The sequence below is a fragment of the Macrotis lagotis genome, chromosome 5 (genome assembly GCF_037893015.1).
Source record: "Macrotis lagotis isolate mMagLag1 chromosome 5, bilby.v1.9.chrom.fasta, whole genome shotgun sequence".
Classification (NCBI taxonomy): Eukaryota; Metazoa; Chordata; class Mammalia; order Peramelemorphia; family Peramelidae; genus Macrotis; species Macrotis lagotis.
The window spans coordinates 1,804,216-1,820,261 of record NC_133662.1 but is presented as its reverse complement, the minus strand read 5'-3'; the positions used below and the strand labels follow the sequence as shown (position 1 = coordinate 1,820,261).

At 38.7% G+C, this 16,046-nt stretch overlaps 1 protein-coding gene across 8 annotated transcripts in view; it reads left to right on the top strand.

Annotated features, from left to right (window-relative positions):
* BRPF3 (bromodomain and PHD finger containing 3) overlaps window positions 1–16,046 on the top strand; it is a 91,692-nt gene that overhangs the window by 16,861 nt on the left and 58,785 nt on the right. For 7 of the 8 annotated variants that reach the window (XR_012478460.1, XR_012478458.1, XR_012478459.1 and 4 more), the window contains 5 exons: window positions 9–509; window positions 3,255–3,348; window positions 11,157–11,251; window positions 12,716–12,813; window positions 15,886–16,040. Coding sequence is in view for 5 of the 8 variants with exons in the window: in XM_074236419.1 (XP_074092520.1) it covers window positions 9–509; window positions 3,255–3,348; window positions 11,157–11,251; window positions 12,716–12,813; window positions 15,886–16,040 (943 nt within the window). In the remaining 3 variants the exon portion in view is untranslated. Of the gene's footprint in view, window positions 1–8; window positions 510–3,254; window positions 3,349–11,156; window positions 11,252–12,259; window positions 12,382–12,715; window positions 12,814–15,885; window positions 16,041–16,046 lie in introns of those variants that run through there. The other variant, XM_074236421.1, reaches the window with a different exon arrangement.

The following is a 16,046-nucleotide window of genomic DNA, read 5'->3' as shown; positions in this document are numbered from 1 at the left end:
TCTGACAGATGATACCAAGCCTCCTCATCCCCCAACTCTGGAGCCTACAGGACCAGCACCTTCCCTGTCTGATCTGGATTCCCTCCAGGACCCTCCAACTTTGAAACCCATCAGCGAAAGCAAAATCCCAATTCGGCATTCAAAATATGGGAAGATGGAGAATGAGTTCTTGGACAACGGGTCATCACAAAGAGGGAATCAGCCCTTCCAGTGCCTGTTGAGTGACAATGGCCTTAACAGATTGTCCCTTCCAGTCCTAGAGATGTCCTCTATGTCTTCCCTTAGTGGTGTGGGCCGCCGTACCTCTATTCTCTTCAAAAAGGCCAAGAATGGGGTCAAACATCAAAGAAGTCCTGATGGGACCCTAGAGAATGGAGAAGATGGTCTGATAGACATGCCTGCCTCCCCGGCCAGCATCGAAGGCGAGAGGCAAGCTCGGAAACGACCACAGAGCAGGAGTTGCAGCGAGAGTGAGGGGGAGAAGTCCCCTCAGCAGGTGGAAGAGACAGGTGACCTAACCTGTGGCTCTGCTTGCTGCTGCTTCTGCTTCAGGGAATAAGGAGTGTCTTAATGTCTGCTTCTGCTTGCCAGCTGGCCAGTTGTACTATCCTTGGGGGCAGGTTCAGAACACTCCAGTAGTCACTTACCTCCTTAATAAGCCCTGTGGAAACCAGTTGTTGAGGGTCAGGGAACCCAAACTGGTTTTACATGCTACTGGTAACCAAGAGATTCACTCAATCAACCAGCAATTACTTATTTCCTAATAAATATCTAGTGCTGATGTAGACACAGTGGGGACTACAGAGAAGTACACATTTACAATATAGGAATTCAAATCTAATAGCTTGTGGGTAGTCAAGATTTATGAAAGCTATAGGGCTCTGTATGATTATGTGCCAAATGAGTTGGTACAGATGTCTTTGGTATTCAGATGCACTTGATGAAAAAAGATAGATGGCATGAAGCAGTTAGGAACACTTGGATGAGGAGGTAAGACTTGAGCTGGGCCTCCAAGGATGGGTAGCATTTGCTTGGGTAGAATATTTCCCAGACTTCTGGGGGTGAGAATGAACATGGTTCTGTGCTATAGACAGTGATGACTGGAATGAAGACTACTGGCTCAGTAGTTCCAGGAAGAGTGGAAGAATAGAATGGGTCCTGAGTAGTGATGTTAACTCATTTGTATGGGGCAGAAGGTATTGCTTGGAGAGTAGAGTTGATTGGCAGGTTTTTGATCTTTTCTGTCCCTTGCCTATCCTTTTGGCTAAGGGCAGAGTTAAATCCTTTTTTTGGTCTTCCTATCTCTTTCCTTACTTTTGGGGACAGAATTGGTCTTTGGAGATTTAATCTGCTACACCCTGTTAACAATCTCCCTTTTTAGCCTAAGGCATATAATGGACTTTCAGGTTCTGACATCTTTCTCATTCCCCTTGAGGTAGTACAAAGGTCATCTTTAATTTATCAGCCAAAGACCCTGTAACTGAAAAAGAACAAGACTTGGATCTGAGATTCTAACCAGTAAAGTCCTGAATGCCAGTTTGACTTGATGGAGTTTAGAAAGCCTTGGATTATAAGGGTGGGGTCTTGGTGGGAAGAGGGGTGGAAGATACTCTTAAATTCTTCTAGAGGTGGTTTGAACCCCTTTCCCCTTCCCTCACTTCTCCCTTCCCATTTCCCTATCAACCAGATGGTATATCTTTCATCTGTTTTCCTCCTGTACTTAGCATTTCTTTGCCCAAAATTGTATGTGTGCATAATTTCTTTAGAATTTGTTAGCCACTGAGATTAATTCTCAGCTAAGAGTTCTGCTTTAGGGGATTAGTTATTAAATTTAAATTTAATGTCCATTCTGAGAGATGCTTAGTATAAATAGTTGACAGGCACTATGACATCTTTAGAATCTACTCATTTCCCAGCCTGACTTATGCTGGTTAGTAGTAGTAGTAATAAGAATAATGATGCTTTATATTTGAATTACACATTTTATTCTCACTGCAAGTGGGCACTATTAATGGGACTCGCATTCAACAGATAGGATACAGATGCACAGTTAATAGGGAACTTTACTGAAGTGACACAGTTATTGTCAGGTACAAATGACAATCCAAGTCTTTGTGTTTTATCATAAATTGAAATTTGGATTTAATTTAAGTGAAGATGCAGTGGCATTGTCACTGAAATTACCTAAGGCTTAGACTCTGTCATCAGACAGTTGAGCCAATGAGATATAAAGATCATTTTCCTAATCTGGTATGACCTAATGAAGTTTTTAATTCTTCCTAAAGAGCTCCCTGTTATAGATTTCTCATTCATACTTAATCAGGTCCCTATAAGATAAGGTATTCTTTCTGTTTTCTCTCTTAGAGTCACCAAGATTGAAAGAAGAGGGGATGGGACTTAACCATCATATGGGTTGCCAGAACTGGGATTAGAACTCAGAAAATCTGGCTTTCAGTTCAGGATAGGTGTATTGTATTTGTAGTATGGGACATTTGGTTTATTGGATCACCTCTCTTCTGTGTCTTTCTAATTTTGCTGTATATTTCAAAGGCTGTTCTTTCCCTAACTTTTTAACTCCTGATTGCCCCTCTCAAAAGAATGTTGACTGTTTAAAGCAATGTGTTGTATTGGATTGTGGATATTTATCTGGACAAGCAAGGAGGGTGGGTTCCTAGAAAGGCAGAGAAAGTACTTCAAAAGCTTGAAATGAGCAGCAGATCTTGGACTCCTGAGAATCAGGAGGGTGGGAAAACTTCAGTGTTTACTTTTGCATTCAAAAGATGGCCTAAATAGAGTGTTGTTCCATTTAAAGTGAGATATAGGAGGATAAATATTTTGGAAAGAAAATAAGAATTCCTCTTTAGTGATCAAAACCATCGACCTAGGGGTGGCTAGGTGGCACAGTGAATAGAGCACCAGCCCTGGAGTCAGGAGTACCTGAGTTCAAATCCAGCCTCAGACACTTAATAGTTACCTAGCCATGTAGCCTTGGGCAAGCCACTTAACCCCATTGCCTAGCAAAAACTAAAAAAAACAAAAATCCCATCAACCTTTAAAATAATATTCCTTACCTTGCCAGGATATATTCAGTCTTTGACATAGTGTAGACCTGGTTATTCAGCTCCTTTGAATAGCTGCTACCATCTCCCTCCACTCTACCCTGAACTAGTGGTGTGTGTTGAGAATTTTAATTTATGCACCGTAGCTCACTGTGTGTTTGTGTGTGTATGTGTGTGTGTGTCCGTCCTTGGCAGGAGTCACCAACGGCTTTGGGAAGCACACAGAAAGTGGGTCTGATTCAGAATGTAGTTCTGGTCTTGGTGGTGGCCTGGCATTTGAAACTTGCAGGTAAGGACTTCAATCTCTCCAATGCTCATCTTTTTGTCTCTTCTTATCCCTTCCTTTCAACCCCTGTGTAATAACAGATTGATTTTCTGTTGTGATTCTCTTTTTTTTTCTTGTTTTTGCTTTCTTTTCCCCTTGGCTCTTGTTTTTAGGGCCAAGAAGACTGCAACTTCTTGGGTGTGTCCATGAAAGACCTTGGTCCCAGTGGTTTTAGGTGCCACTCTTCTGGGGAGGGAAAGTAGAAAATGTGATTGTAAGAACTGATTAAGAGCAAAGTAGATAAAATAATATTTCATTCAAGGGCCCAAATGGGGTCACACATTCAAAGCAAGTTGGATCTTCTGGTAGGTGACTTCTTCCTTTTTTTACACTTCAAACTCTCTCCTCAGTTGCAAGCAGAAGGGTGAGGATCTTTGAAGGGTGAATGATTTCATTGTTAGAAAGGATGCTTACAAAAACTTTTGAACTGTCTTTCAAAGATCTCAAGCTTCTCTGTTTTTCCACTGAACTTGAAAGAACCTTAGCTATTATGTAGTTCTGGGACCCAGAGAAGTGAAATGATTTTTTTCTGGATTTACACAGGTGATACATAGCCAGTTTGAGAGTGGGATACAGTTGGACCCAGACCCTCTGGTTCTAAATCCCATACTCAATGAATAGGCAGAAATGATAATACATTTTCTTGTTGGCAAGAACTCTTAAGTTATTAAGGTCTTCAAATTGTTTTCTAGCTCTGTGATTCTCTAGGTCTTTATTGAACATCTACTGTGTAACCAGTGCTGAACAAAGCCATGGGAGAAAAGGGAACAGCGGACAATATAAGATCAGGAAGGAAAAAGAGACTCCCGGAATTGATCTCAGCAATTCTCCCTTTGGCTACAGAATGGGGTATATACATAAACAGTCCTGAGAGCCTGTCTTGTGTTTGAATTATTAAGGAATAGGCTACCTTCCCAGTTTTCAACCTCAGTTCCCTTTGGCACTAATAACTGTCTTGAATACTGGACTTCCTTTCACATTGGAATTTCAGTGTTTAGAGAGATTCAAGAACTTCAGTGAATAATTTTTTTGGCAGCTAGATAGCACAGTGGATAGAGTGCTGGGCTTGCAATCAGGAGAAACTCTTCATGAGTTAAAATCTGGTCTCAGACATGTAATAGCTGTGTGACCCTGGACAAGTCACTTTCTGTTTGCCTTATTTTCCTCATCTGTAAAATGAGTTTGAGAAGAAATTGGCAAGCCATTTCAGTACTTTGGCCAAAAACCCCCCAAAGAGGATTATGAAGTGTTGACCATGAATGAAAAATGATTAAACAAAACAATTCATGGAAAGAAAACCTTTGAATACTTGAAAGCAAAGTAAGAGAAGCCTAGACTTTGCAAAGAAACTTATTCCTTTGGTATAACCAAATGAATTGAATTGGCAGGTAGATTTTTAAACCATGTTGAATAGATAGTTGTTAATTCCCATGGAAGTTTCTGGGGTGAGAGAGTTTTATCACTTCAGTTCTGTCATTTATTGTCTGAGTGACTTGAGCAAGTTACTTCCCCTCTCTGGGCTTCAATTTCCTTTAAAATGAGAGACTTTGACTAGATTTTAAACTATGATCCTACAGTCCTCTGACCAGGCTGGCTAGGTATCAAGAGAATCATCATCAGTATTCTGACCACTTGGTGATGAATTCTAAGACCACAGCAGACCAAAAAATCCTAATGAACATAAAATGACACTGATCATTACGGGAACCTATTCTACTTTTTGTAATTATAGTGGCAAAGAGGCATTAAAGAGGCAAATGCTTGATCCTCCTTCCTAAATGTAGATAGATAGCAATCAAGGATATCAGTAATTTATAAACTCATTTGTAAAATTTAATAGGGGAGGGAGTAGTTGATTATTAATATTTGCTCATAAAAAAGGAAGAATTAGTAGAGGGGAAAACAACTCTTCAGAAAGTGTGGTAACAGAGTTCAAACTAATTATATCATTTCAAAGGCATTAAGGATGGAAATGAATAGGCAACAAATAGATGAAAAATAGGAAAGCTCTGGAAAGATTTTAAACTCTTTCCATCAATAACAGTAGAACTACTACATTTGACCTTAACATCGAAACCTTCAAATGCTGCATGAAGTAGAAATGGCACTAAAAAAAAAAAGAAAAAAAAAAAAGATGGAAAGAACAGATTTATTAGATTAAGTATATTCAAGAGAGGTCCTTTCTGGAGGTGATACAATTTTGAGGATGTGAATTTTCAATATGTCTTAAAGAGAGGACTTTACCATAAGTTTGGGGAGAAAAATTGGACCTTACTGTTGTGAAAGTAAGTTGATCAGAAAAATATTTTTTAAATTTGATTTTTAACTTTTTCAAGTATCAAAAATCTTTTCAACATCTCTTCTTCATTAAAAAAAGAAATAAAATGCTCATACTATATGCATAATTAAACAGAACAAATTCCTGTTTTGCCCATATCCAGAAATATATATTATTTCAATCTGTACCATGAGACTCTTATCTCTCAGTCAAGAGGTAGGTAACATGTTTCATCATAGGTGTTCTGGAATCATTTGACCAAGAAAATATTAATGAATTATTTTCTCATCTTTGTAAAAATTTTCATGAAAAATATATACACTCACAAATGCACACACCTATATTAAGGTCATCTTTGAGAAAGGAATAAGGAGACTTTCACAAATAATATATTTATTTCTTTTGGTTTTTGCAAGGCAGTGGGGTTTAGTGACTTGCCCAAGTCACACAGCTGGGTAATTATTAAGTGTCTGAGGTCAGATTTGAACTCGGGTCCTCTTGACTCCAGGGCTGGTGCTCTATTCACTGTGCTGCCTAGCTGCCCTACAAATGATATTCTATAGCAGGCCACATCTTAACTGTCATACAGTTGACATAGGTGAAAAGATTACAAAATCTTGTAATTAGCAGAATGCAACCTAAAATACTCTCCTAAAACATGCATATTTGGAAATTCAACAATATTCTTTGAAACTTACATCAACCTTGGTAACCATATGATTACGACAAGAAGTACATAAAACAGGGAGATACCTACTCAACAGAGTTGTTTGCTAACTTTGTGGAGGATGTCTACTGAAGAATTCAAATAGAAGAGGGATTTTCTAAAAATGGAGAGGCCTTCTAGATGATCTTTTTGTGGATGATGTGCTACAGATTATATCAGTGTCCTAAATAAAATCCATAATCACAGTAAAAGTTTGTTCTAACTATGCTGGAGCAACCAAGTGGCTGAATAATATCGATTGTCCAAGGGTGGCTAGGTGGTACAGTGTTTAAAGCACATGCCCTGAAGTCAGGAGTACCTGGGTTCAAATCTGGTCTCAGACACTTAATAATTACCTAGCTGTGTGGCCTTGGGCAAGCCACTTAACCCCATTTGCCTTGCAAAAACCTAAAAAAAAAATATCTATTGTCCAGACTAAATTCTACTTGGATAGACAATGCATAGAATTGGTTCATTAGTGGGGGAGGGCTTTAGGTGTATATAGTTTACAACAATTTAAAAATGAATTATGTTTTATATGTTTAGATATCTAATGGACTAGCTCTACTTCTATATCTGTTAAAGAGGATTAGAATCATAACCTCAGTTTTACTCAACAAAATGAAGTAGCATATTGCCTTGAATATTAATAATTGAGTTAGAAAATACTTTTTAGGGGCGGCTAGGCGGCGCAGTGAATAGAGCACTAGCCCTGGAGTCAGGAGTACCCGAGTTCTAATCTGGCCTCAGACACTTAATAATTACCCAGCTGTGTGGCCTTGTGCAAACCACTTAACCCCATTTGCCTTGCAAAAACCTAAAAAAAAACCACTACAAATACTTTTTATTTTTATAGTTGTAATAGTCCTTAAGAAAGACATAAATGTCCCTGTACAGATTAGTTGCATACACTGTGAGGTAGACTTAGTTCGTGATTCTTGATGCAAGGTATTTCACCTGTCCAATAAACACAGAAAAACAATTTTCTATTCTGGATAGAAATGAATGAGTAGTACAACTGGTTTGAAAACACAACAAACTTTGAGCCTCTTTTTACAAAAACAATGGCAAGCAAGTTATACTTCCTATTTGGTAACAAATGGGTTAAGAATACCAAAAAACAAGGACCTAAATCACAACTGTTTTGTTTCTCAGTTTAGAGAGTCCGTGATGAACATCATGAAACTCATCTTCCTAACAAAGACCTCCCAAAAGTTCTGGGATGTCTGTTTACTTTCTTCAGGGTTTGTTCTAAAAGACTTCACTTTATAGTTTTGGTTTTAAGCCTTCTACATCAGGAGCTTCTCAGTGACAGTTATATTCTAATGAATGAATGAAGCATTTATTACTTACTAAATGAAAAGCACTGCTTAGCACTAGGAGACACAAATAGAAAATTGATACAGTACCTGCTTTCCAGTAGCTCACATTCTAGTGAGGAAAAGACAAATGGAAGTTTTAGCTGCAAAACAGTTTGAAAAGTCTCATAGTCTTTAGGGTGTCACAGCAAAGCAGATGCTGTTAATGTAATTTTGTTATAGAATCAGTTATTGATGTTAAACTGTTAATAATGGTGCTAAAGACTTTGGTGACAAGAACTTTCTTTTTGAATCTTCAGTAGATGTAACTCCTTCGAGTTGCCAGGCTGCATCTCCAAAGGAATTTCTTCCTAAGATGGGCCATTAGTGCCCACATAGCATTGCTGTTCCCAAGGTTCTTGAGTTTAGGGTCCTGGACTAACTCTATTAGGGTTTAAGGGGCAATGATGAATTGGATCTGTTTGACCCATGCTGCGTCCTATATTTTTCCCAAGATACTATGCTGTTTTAGCTAAGTTACATGCCTACCATTTGTGTGGCAGTTGCTGGGGATGGCACAGGAGTTGCCTTCCCTCATGATGGTTGTGAAGGTTTAGTTGGAAGAAGGACCAGTGGACAGATTGGAATCCCCAGGGGTCTCTGTCTTTGCCTGTTGGGGATAGGATGCTCAACAATTGTGCCTGAAGTGACTTTACTTTGTTGATCTTTAAGCTTTCTCATCCCTTACTGTTTTGATTCCACAGCCTCCATGCTCTTGCTGGCATGTGTACCCTTTTCTTTTTATATATATCCTCAAATTACATTTTTTTGTGTCCTTCAGTTTTATTCCTGGGTTGATTATTCTCACTTCTCCTTGTAGAGAATAATTTTTTCCCTTTATCAATATTAGCAGTAGTTTGATTCTTCAAGTGCTGCTATAAGGTTTTTTGGTTGCTGTTGGCAGCTTAGTCTCTCATTTTGTCATGTTGTTAGTACACACAAGGAAGATTTGTGACCTGATATGTTGTTTCTTTTGGCCTCCTCTCCCTGGCAAAGTCTAGAGAAGAAAAGAATAAGCCACAGACTGAGGAATGCACACTTGTTGAAACACAAGGGTTTGTTGATGTTGTTTTTGCCTTTCTTGGTAGCACTGTGTGGTTTACCATGCCTTGAAGGAAAGTCATTAGCATAAATTTCACCAGAAAAAGTAGTTTTTGAGGAACCTAGAGTTAAAGAAATGCAGAGGTCTTTCTTTTTCTAAAGAAAATATGTACTCCTGGGGGACTTGCACTGTTCCCAGATCTGCTATAATAGGTTGCTGTGTGAAATGGTTGGAACTAGCTCATGTTCTATTTCTTCATTCTAAAAATCTGTTTAATATATTTCCCTTGGTTAGAGGATATAAGAAATGTGAAACTTATAAGAATGGTTATTTCTTTACTTTGAAATATTAACTAAAAATCTGAGAAATGATTGTGTTTATTTTATATACATGTAAAATGCGTATGTTAAATATATTAACATAATTATAAATATATAAAACGTGTGTGTGAGCATATGTTTGTATGTGTTAGAAAATGAATTACCAGTTGAAGAGGATTGTTTTTGAAGAATAAGGTTTTGTTTTGGTTTTTTTTTTTTAGGTTTTTGCAAGGCAAATGGGGTTAAGTGGCTTGCCCAAGGCCACACAGCTAGGTAATTATTAAGAGTCTGAGACCAGATTTGAACCCAGGTACTCCTGACTCCAAGGCCAGTGCTTTATCCACTGTGCCACCTAGCCGCCCCTGAGAATAAGTTTTTTTAATGACTCTGAAAGTTCATCCTGAAATCATACCCCATCTTTTTAATCCCAATATTCTTTCAAGGATAAAATATATCCCTATATCAGATTATATGCAGAAATTTGCAAAAGAAAAGCATATAGGATGCCATTGCGGGATAACTAATCTATTGATCTATTCATGTGCTCAATTGGCATCACATAATTTAAGACATGTAGAACAAAGTATCAGGTTGGAAGAGTTCTCTCTGGACAGTTTAGAGGAGAATGTGACTAAAAATAACTCAGGCTGTGTCAGTAGGGATGAGTTGTTGATAGAGGCAATATCCGTACCCGTGAGATCACAGATCTATCACAATATCTCAGTTGTTGATAATGTTGAAAATGAAGGGTGTGAGGGTTTTCATGTTTAGAATGGTTGTTTTATGTGTCTTCCAGATGGTTTTTTAGTGAGCTGCTATTGTTATTTCACCTAATTCCGTTTGCTAGGTGATTGATTGGAGGGATGCAATCTGATTATGGGACAGAAAAATTTTGACATTTGAAGCTAATCGGCCAAAATTTTAGCATAAGCAATTAAGCCTGATCCTTGAAGGATTCTGATTCATTATAATAGCTAATAATAGCATTTATATTAGCACTTTATTAGTACTACTTTGCAAATATTATCTCATTTGACTCACATTTGATACACAGTAACCCTGGGAAGGTAGATGCTATTATTATCTTGCTTTGACAGATTGAAGTAGAAACTGAAATGGACAGAGATCAAGTCCCTTGCCCAGGGTCACACTACTAGTAAATGTCTGGGTACAAAACTTGAACTCAGGATTTCTTGACTCCAGTTCTATCAAATATATCCACTGCATAATTGACTGCCATGTGTTTGCTTATATTATTGTTTAAATGTCATACTTAGAATCATAGAGCAATTAATATCAGGAACTGGAAGGAATCTTAGAAATCAGTTAGACCAAACCTCTCATTTTTATGGATCACACAATTGACCTAAAAATGGGAAATGCTTTGCTCAAATCATATAACTGAAAGAAATTAGTGGGCATGAGATTTGAAGTCTCAAGTCTTCTGTTTCTTCAGAGTCCTCTTTTCATTATTCCACATTGCCTCTTAATGAAGTATTATCCAACCAATGCAGAGAAATTGGAATTTTGTTTAGTAGTTCCCCAAGAAACATATATATATCTTTATCTGCAAATATTTTGTTGACCTGCTTTTTAGCTTTAAAAATGCCAGTCTTCTACTAATTAAAACAGAATACCTCTAAATTCTTTTTAGATGTGAAAACTCCCCTTGCTTTTACTTTACAGTTTAATAGAAAATAAGTTGAATAGCAGCAGTTCTAGTTAGTCAGCAAGAACAATGAGACTCTCAAATGGAAAACTAGAGGAGGCTGTGGAATCATCATCACCTCTTCATTTTGCTTGGGAAAGATTTTGTGTCTTGCCAAAAGACAGAAATGAACAAAATTACTTCTTGAGATCCCTTCCAGATCCAGAACTCCTTATTTTAGATTCTTATGGATTTTAGGCATATCAGCCCTCTGGCAATTTTTTGAAGTTCAGAGTGTTTCTGTATAGAAGACTGAACCCCATTAAATAATGAGAGTGGTTATAGCCTTTACCTGTCAGAAGCATGAAGCATCTTAGTTGTTTTTTCATGACTTTGCTCTCTTTGTTTTTATCTACACAGTGGTCTCACTCCTCCAAAACGAAGCCGAGGGAAACCAGCTCTTTCTCGTGTCCCTTTTCTGGAAGGTGTAAATGGAGACTCTGACTACAGCACAGGTGAGAGCCTTGTTTCGGGCCAGATCTGAGGAATCAACTTCTGTGGGAATGGGCTCTTCTGAAGGCCCTTGTAATTTGTAGGGACCTTGGGAAATCAGCTATCTGGACTTCATTCTTCTTTCAGTTTGGAGAGAAGTACCCTTAGTTCTATCTCATTGCAATCAGTCTTCCAGCTCTTTGATTTTTAGAAGAATAGAGTAGAGCATGTACAATTCTTGTCATTATCACCAAATAAAATTTTAGCCAGGGCTTTCAACTTCTTCCTTATCCTTTTTGAACCACCCAGTGGTAATTCTCTTTTGGTCCTATATTTTAAAAGAGAAATTGATATGGTAGAGCTCTTCAGAGAAAGGAACCTAAAATGTAGAGTTCTGAAAGCTATGGGAAGTTGAAGGAGCTAATATTTAGCCTGGAAAAGAGAAGCCTTAGGTGGAGATATGGTTGTATTGTTCAAATAGTTGATAGTTTGTCACATGGAAGGATTATATACTTCTGCTTGTTCCCAAAGAATAGAACTAAGACCAAGAAATGGACAATGTAGGGAAGACATTTCCTCACAATTAGTGGTTCCTAAAAGACTGAATAGCTTTGGGAGGTAGTTCATATCATGAGAGATATTGCTTCAGGAAAAGGATGCGTTCTTTGATTCCCTAAGGTTCTTTCTATTGTTTCAATCTTTGGTTCTGTCAAAAATTAAAGTAAATTCCTCAAAAAAGAATAAAAATGGGTAGGTTTATATGTTTCCCTTAACTTAAGGCAAAGGGTTCAGATGGCCAAGAGGTGAGGAAAAGAAGCAGCAAAGGTCTAAAAAACATGGTCATCCTCTGGCACTTTGCTCCATTTCTCTAGTGAATAAGAACCTGCACTAATTATAGAAGTGGGAGGTGAGAAGGACCTGTCCATTACATATGTAATTCTGCATTGTCATAGCATAATAGAAGTTATGCTCTCCTCTCTTTGGGGTTTATTCCAACAGTAGCTACCTGAACTATAGGTTTTACTCCCTAGGGAGATGGGCAGTATGTTGCCACATCAGAAGTCTTTCTGCAAGTGAATTTGCTGCCTCCTACACAGGCTTCTATCTCCTGGCAACACCCAACCACTGCTGTGAACACTTTGCAGATAAAGAGGTGCTGAACCACTCTGCTGATGAGAATCTAGACTGGGACCATGGAGTGGGGGTGGGGTGGGGAATGGAGAGCTTTTTCAGTAAGCCTTTCCTTTTGATGAAACAATTAAATTCTTCCTGACCTGTGAAGGCACCCTTGTGGGTGGTTTACTGAATTGGGCTAGGTCTCAGACTTTAAAGGAATATTCTTTTAGTAAAAGACATCTAAGAAGGGGAGAAATCTTACTAGGCTCCACTGGTCACCTCAGGGGATGAGTGGGGTGTTAAAGGTAGAATCTGTGTCATTTTGAGTCAGCTGTCTACCCCTTCTCTTCACTCTCCACACCACCCTCCAGGCAGAAGCCTCCTGATGCCCTTGGAAGATACTGCAGACTTGGAGCCCTTGGAGCTGGTGTGGGCCAAGTGCCGAGGCTATCCTTCCTACCCTGCCTTGGTGAGTCTCTGTCCCAGGCTCTTTCTGCCATTTCGGTTTTTATCTCATTAAAAACAGCTGTGACTTGGGACCTTATCACAAAAGAAAGCTTGTGTCCCAGTCCATTAACACTTGTAGCTCTGACCATTAAAGTGTCCATTTTGGAACACTTTCAAAATGAGCTCAGAAGCATTTGTGTTTGTGTTGTAGCATTTCTTTTAGTAGGGATTCTATACTCTGCTCCTTGCTAAACAGGATAATCTCTTGCAAGTTCTAGTTCAGAGTTCTTCCACAGCAGTTGTTCTTGGTTGGGCTGCACCAGCGGTATAATAGGCAGATGAAGACAGGGGTGTTTTCAGAGATTTAGTAAAGTGATCTCCTTTCTTTTTTCTTTTTTTTTCTTTTTTTGGTTTTTGCAAGGCAATGGGGTTAAGTGACTTGTCTGAGGTAACACAGGTAGGTAATTATTAAGTGTCTGACGTCAAATTTGAATTCAGGTAGTCCTGACTTGAAGGCCTGTGCTCTATCTACTCTGCCACCTAACTGCCCCGGTGATCTCCTTTTAAAGTCCAAAACAAGAGTGGCCAAGGCAAGATCAAAAATCTCTGCTTCCATCACTTAGCATAACTCCTAGCATTTAGTAGGCCTTAAACAAATTTTGTTTGATTGATTTCTAGTCCAGACCTCTCTGGTTACAGTGTCAATTGTGGAATAATTATTTTGTATCTATAATTATTATTATTATTATTGCATCCATTATCATTATTTTGCATCTGTTATTATTACTGTGATTACTGTGGGGTCCAGAGTTAAAGGAAAGTGAGGTGTGAGCAAGGCTGAACAGAGCTAAGAGCCAAAAGCCTTCTAATAAGGGTTCTAAAACTTGTGACATCAGAAAAATGTGACTTCATGGAAGATGAAAAAGGGCTGATTTGCTCTTCTATTCTTAAGAAATCTGTTTTTTCTTTGTTGTTGGTGGGGCAGTAGGGTTAAGTGAATTGCCCAAAGTCACCCAATTGGTGTGTATCAAGTATCTGAAGTCAAATTTGGACTCAGCTCCTCCTGACTCCAGAGCTGGTGTTTTATCCACTGTACCATCTACCTGTCCCTTTAAGAAGTTTGAGAAGAAGACATAGGAATAGCAGATTTTTTTCTCTTTGTCTGTGTACTTGAGACAGATTTTTGAGCTATCCATTTGCAAATTCTCTTAAGTCCCATCAAAGTAACTTGCTTGTTTTTGGTTTGCAGACAAAAGAGTGCAGAATACATTTATCCTTTGATCCTTAATGAGAATTTGTGAAGACTTCTAATATAAAACAGTAATCTTAATTACGTCCTGTCATGTGGGGTCTGTCCCCCTTGAGGCTCATCTCATTTCTATATAGTTTGGGAATCATGATTTGGAATGAATGCCTAGTTAGGCAAGTGCCCAGCCCTACTAAAAGTAATTGTTGCTGCTCTCCTATTAGGAAAGGCTTTACCTGTCTTCAGGTTTATGCCTTAACAGGAATTTAGTGAAAGTGGAGAAGATCCAGAGGTTAGAGTAAGGAGTAATTTATGAGAAAGCTGGAGCTTTTCTCAGTCAGGTTATCCAAGTCCCTGTGGGCTTATTGTACAGAGAATAATGGCCAGCTGTTCTCAATCTCTGGAGATAGCTTAACTGTGAAGGAGGTGATGGCAGCAGTGGCTGGTCTGGTGGAATGTAAACAGTTTGAGAGGAAGAGACTATGAGGTCTGGTTCTGTCACTGCCTAGCTAGCTGTGTGATCAGTTTATCACCTCATATCAGCTCTTGAGTCTACATTTGCTCAGCTGTTAAATGGGAAGCTACTTCAGAGTAAATCTAAAATTAAAAACAAGAGAAGTGGGAATAACACCAAACAAATCTAAGGGATTGTTGCTATGTTGCTATGCTAAGATTAGGTTTAGGACCAATGTAACAGTGAGTTTTTAAAGTCTGATTAATGGAGAAGGAGAAGATGAGGAGGATAAGATGTCTCTACATAATAAATTTGTCTCCTCTTTGCAAGGTTCTACTATAGGCATGAGGGTGTGAAAACAAAAACAAAAATAGTTCATGCCCTTGACGAGAATAATCTTACATTAAGTTGAGATTTCCTGAGCATTAACTCTGTTCTTAACAACCTCTTTCTCTTAACTTTCTGTTCTTCAACCCTATAAACTGGACCTTCTGTGTGAACAAATGAAGTCCTTTTTTGGAGCCCCAAATATCTTTTGTTCATGATATTGTTTGGCCCGAGATTGTTGAGGTTGTTCAGCTCGAAGCAATTGAAAACCTTAACAAGGAAGATTGTGACACATTGATGTAGGTGACTATACTACTCTGAAATATACTTCTTATGGTATTATGACCTCAAATGTAGTATTAACCCTTTATATCCTGGTACATGCCACCCACTTCTGCTAGACAAATAAGATCTTCATGCATTTGAGATGCTTCTGCTCATAGTTGGGGCATTTGACATGAATTATGATAAGGGAAAAAGGATAGGAAAAAAGACTGGTTCTGAATCTTTGTCATCTTCTGCCTAAATGATTATAAGAAATGAAGAGGGCAACTTGTTCACCTCACATCATCAAGAACAATCTCATTGAGTTATGAATCACATCAAGGGACTTCCCAAAATGTCCCTTTATATTATATGGAATACTATATGGAATATTTCTCAGGGAACAAGTTTAGGATGATGAGGACTCTTTTATTTTTTTGCAGGGCAGTGGAGTTAGTGACTTGCCCAAGGTCACACAGCTAGGCAATTATGAAGTGTCTGAGGCTGGATTTGAACTCAGGTACTTCTGACTACAGGGCCGGTACTCTATCCACTGTGCCACCTGGCTACCTCAATGATGAGGACTCTAAAAGGCAAGGAGTTCAGAATTTCCTTTCTAGGGCAATGAGGAACAGAGCAGATAAAGTCCCTAAGACTTCTATAAGTATAGTCATGACAGAGATTAAAACTTTGAAGGAAAGCTTTGGAATTGAAAGCTAAGAGTTCCATCCCTTGTATGACAAGATTTCTTGATGGCATTTGTCTTCTTACAGTGGTAGCATTTGTTCTTGGTTTCTTCCCAGATTATTGATCCCAAAATGCCCCGTGAGGGCCTTCTGCACAATGGTGTGCCTATTCCTGTCCCCCCACTGGATGTGCTAAAGCTGGGGGAGCAGAAGCAAGTGGAGGCTGGAGAGAAACTCTTCCTTGTCCTCTTCTTTGACAACAAACGGACCTGGTAAGT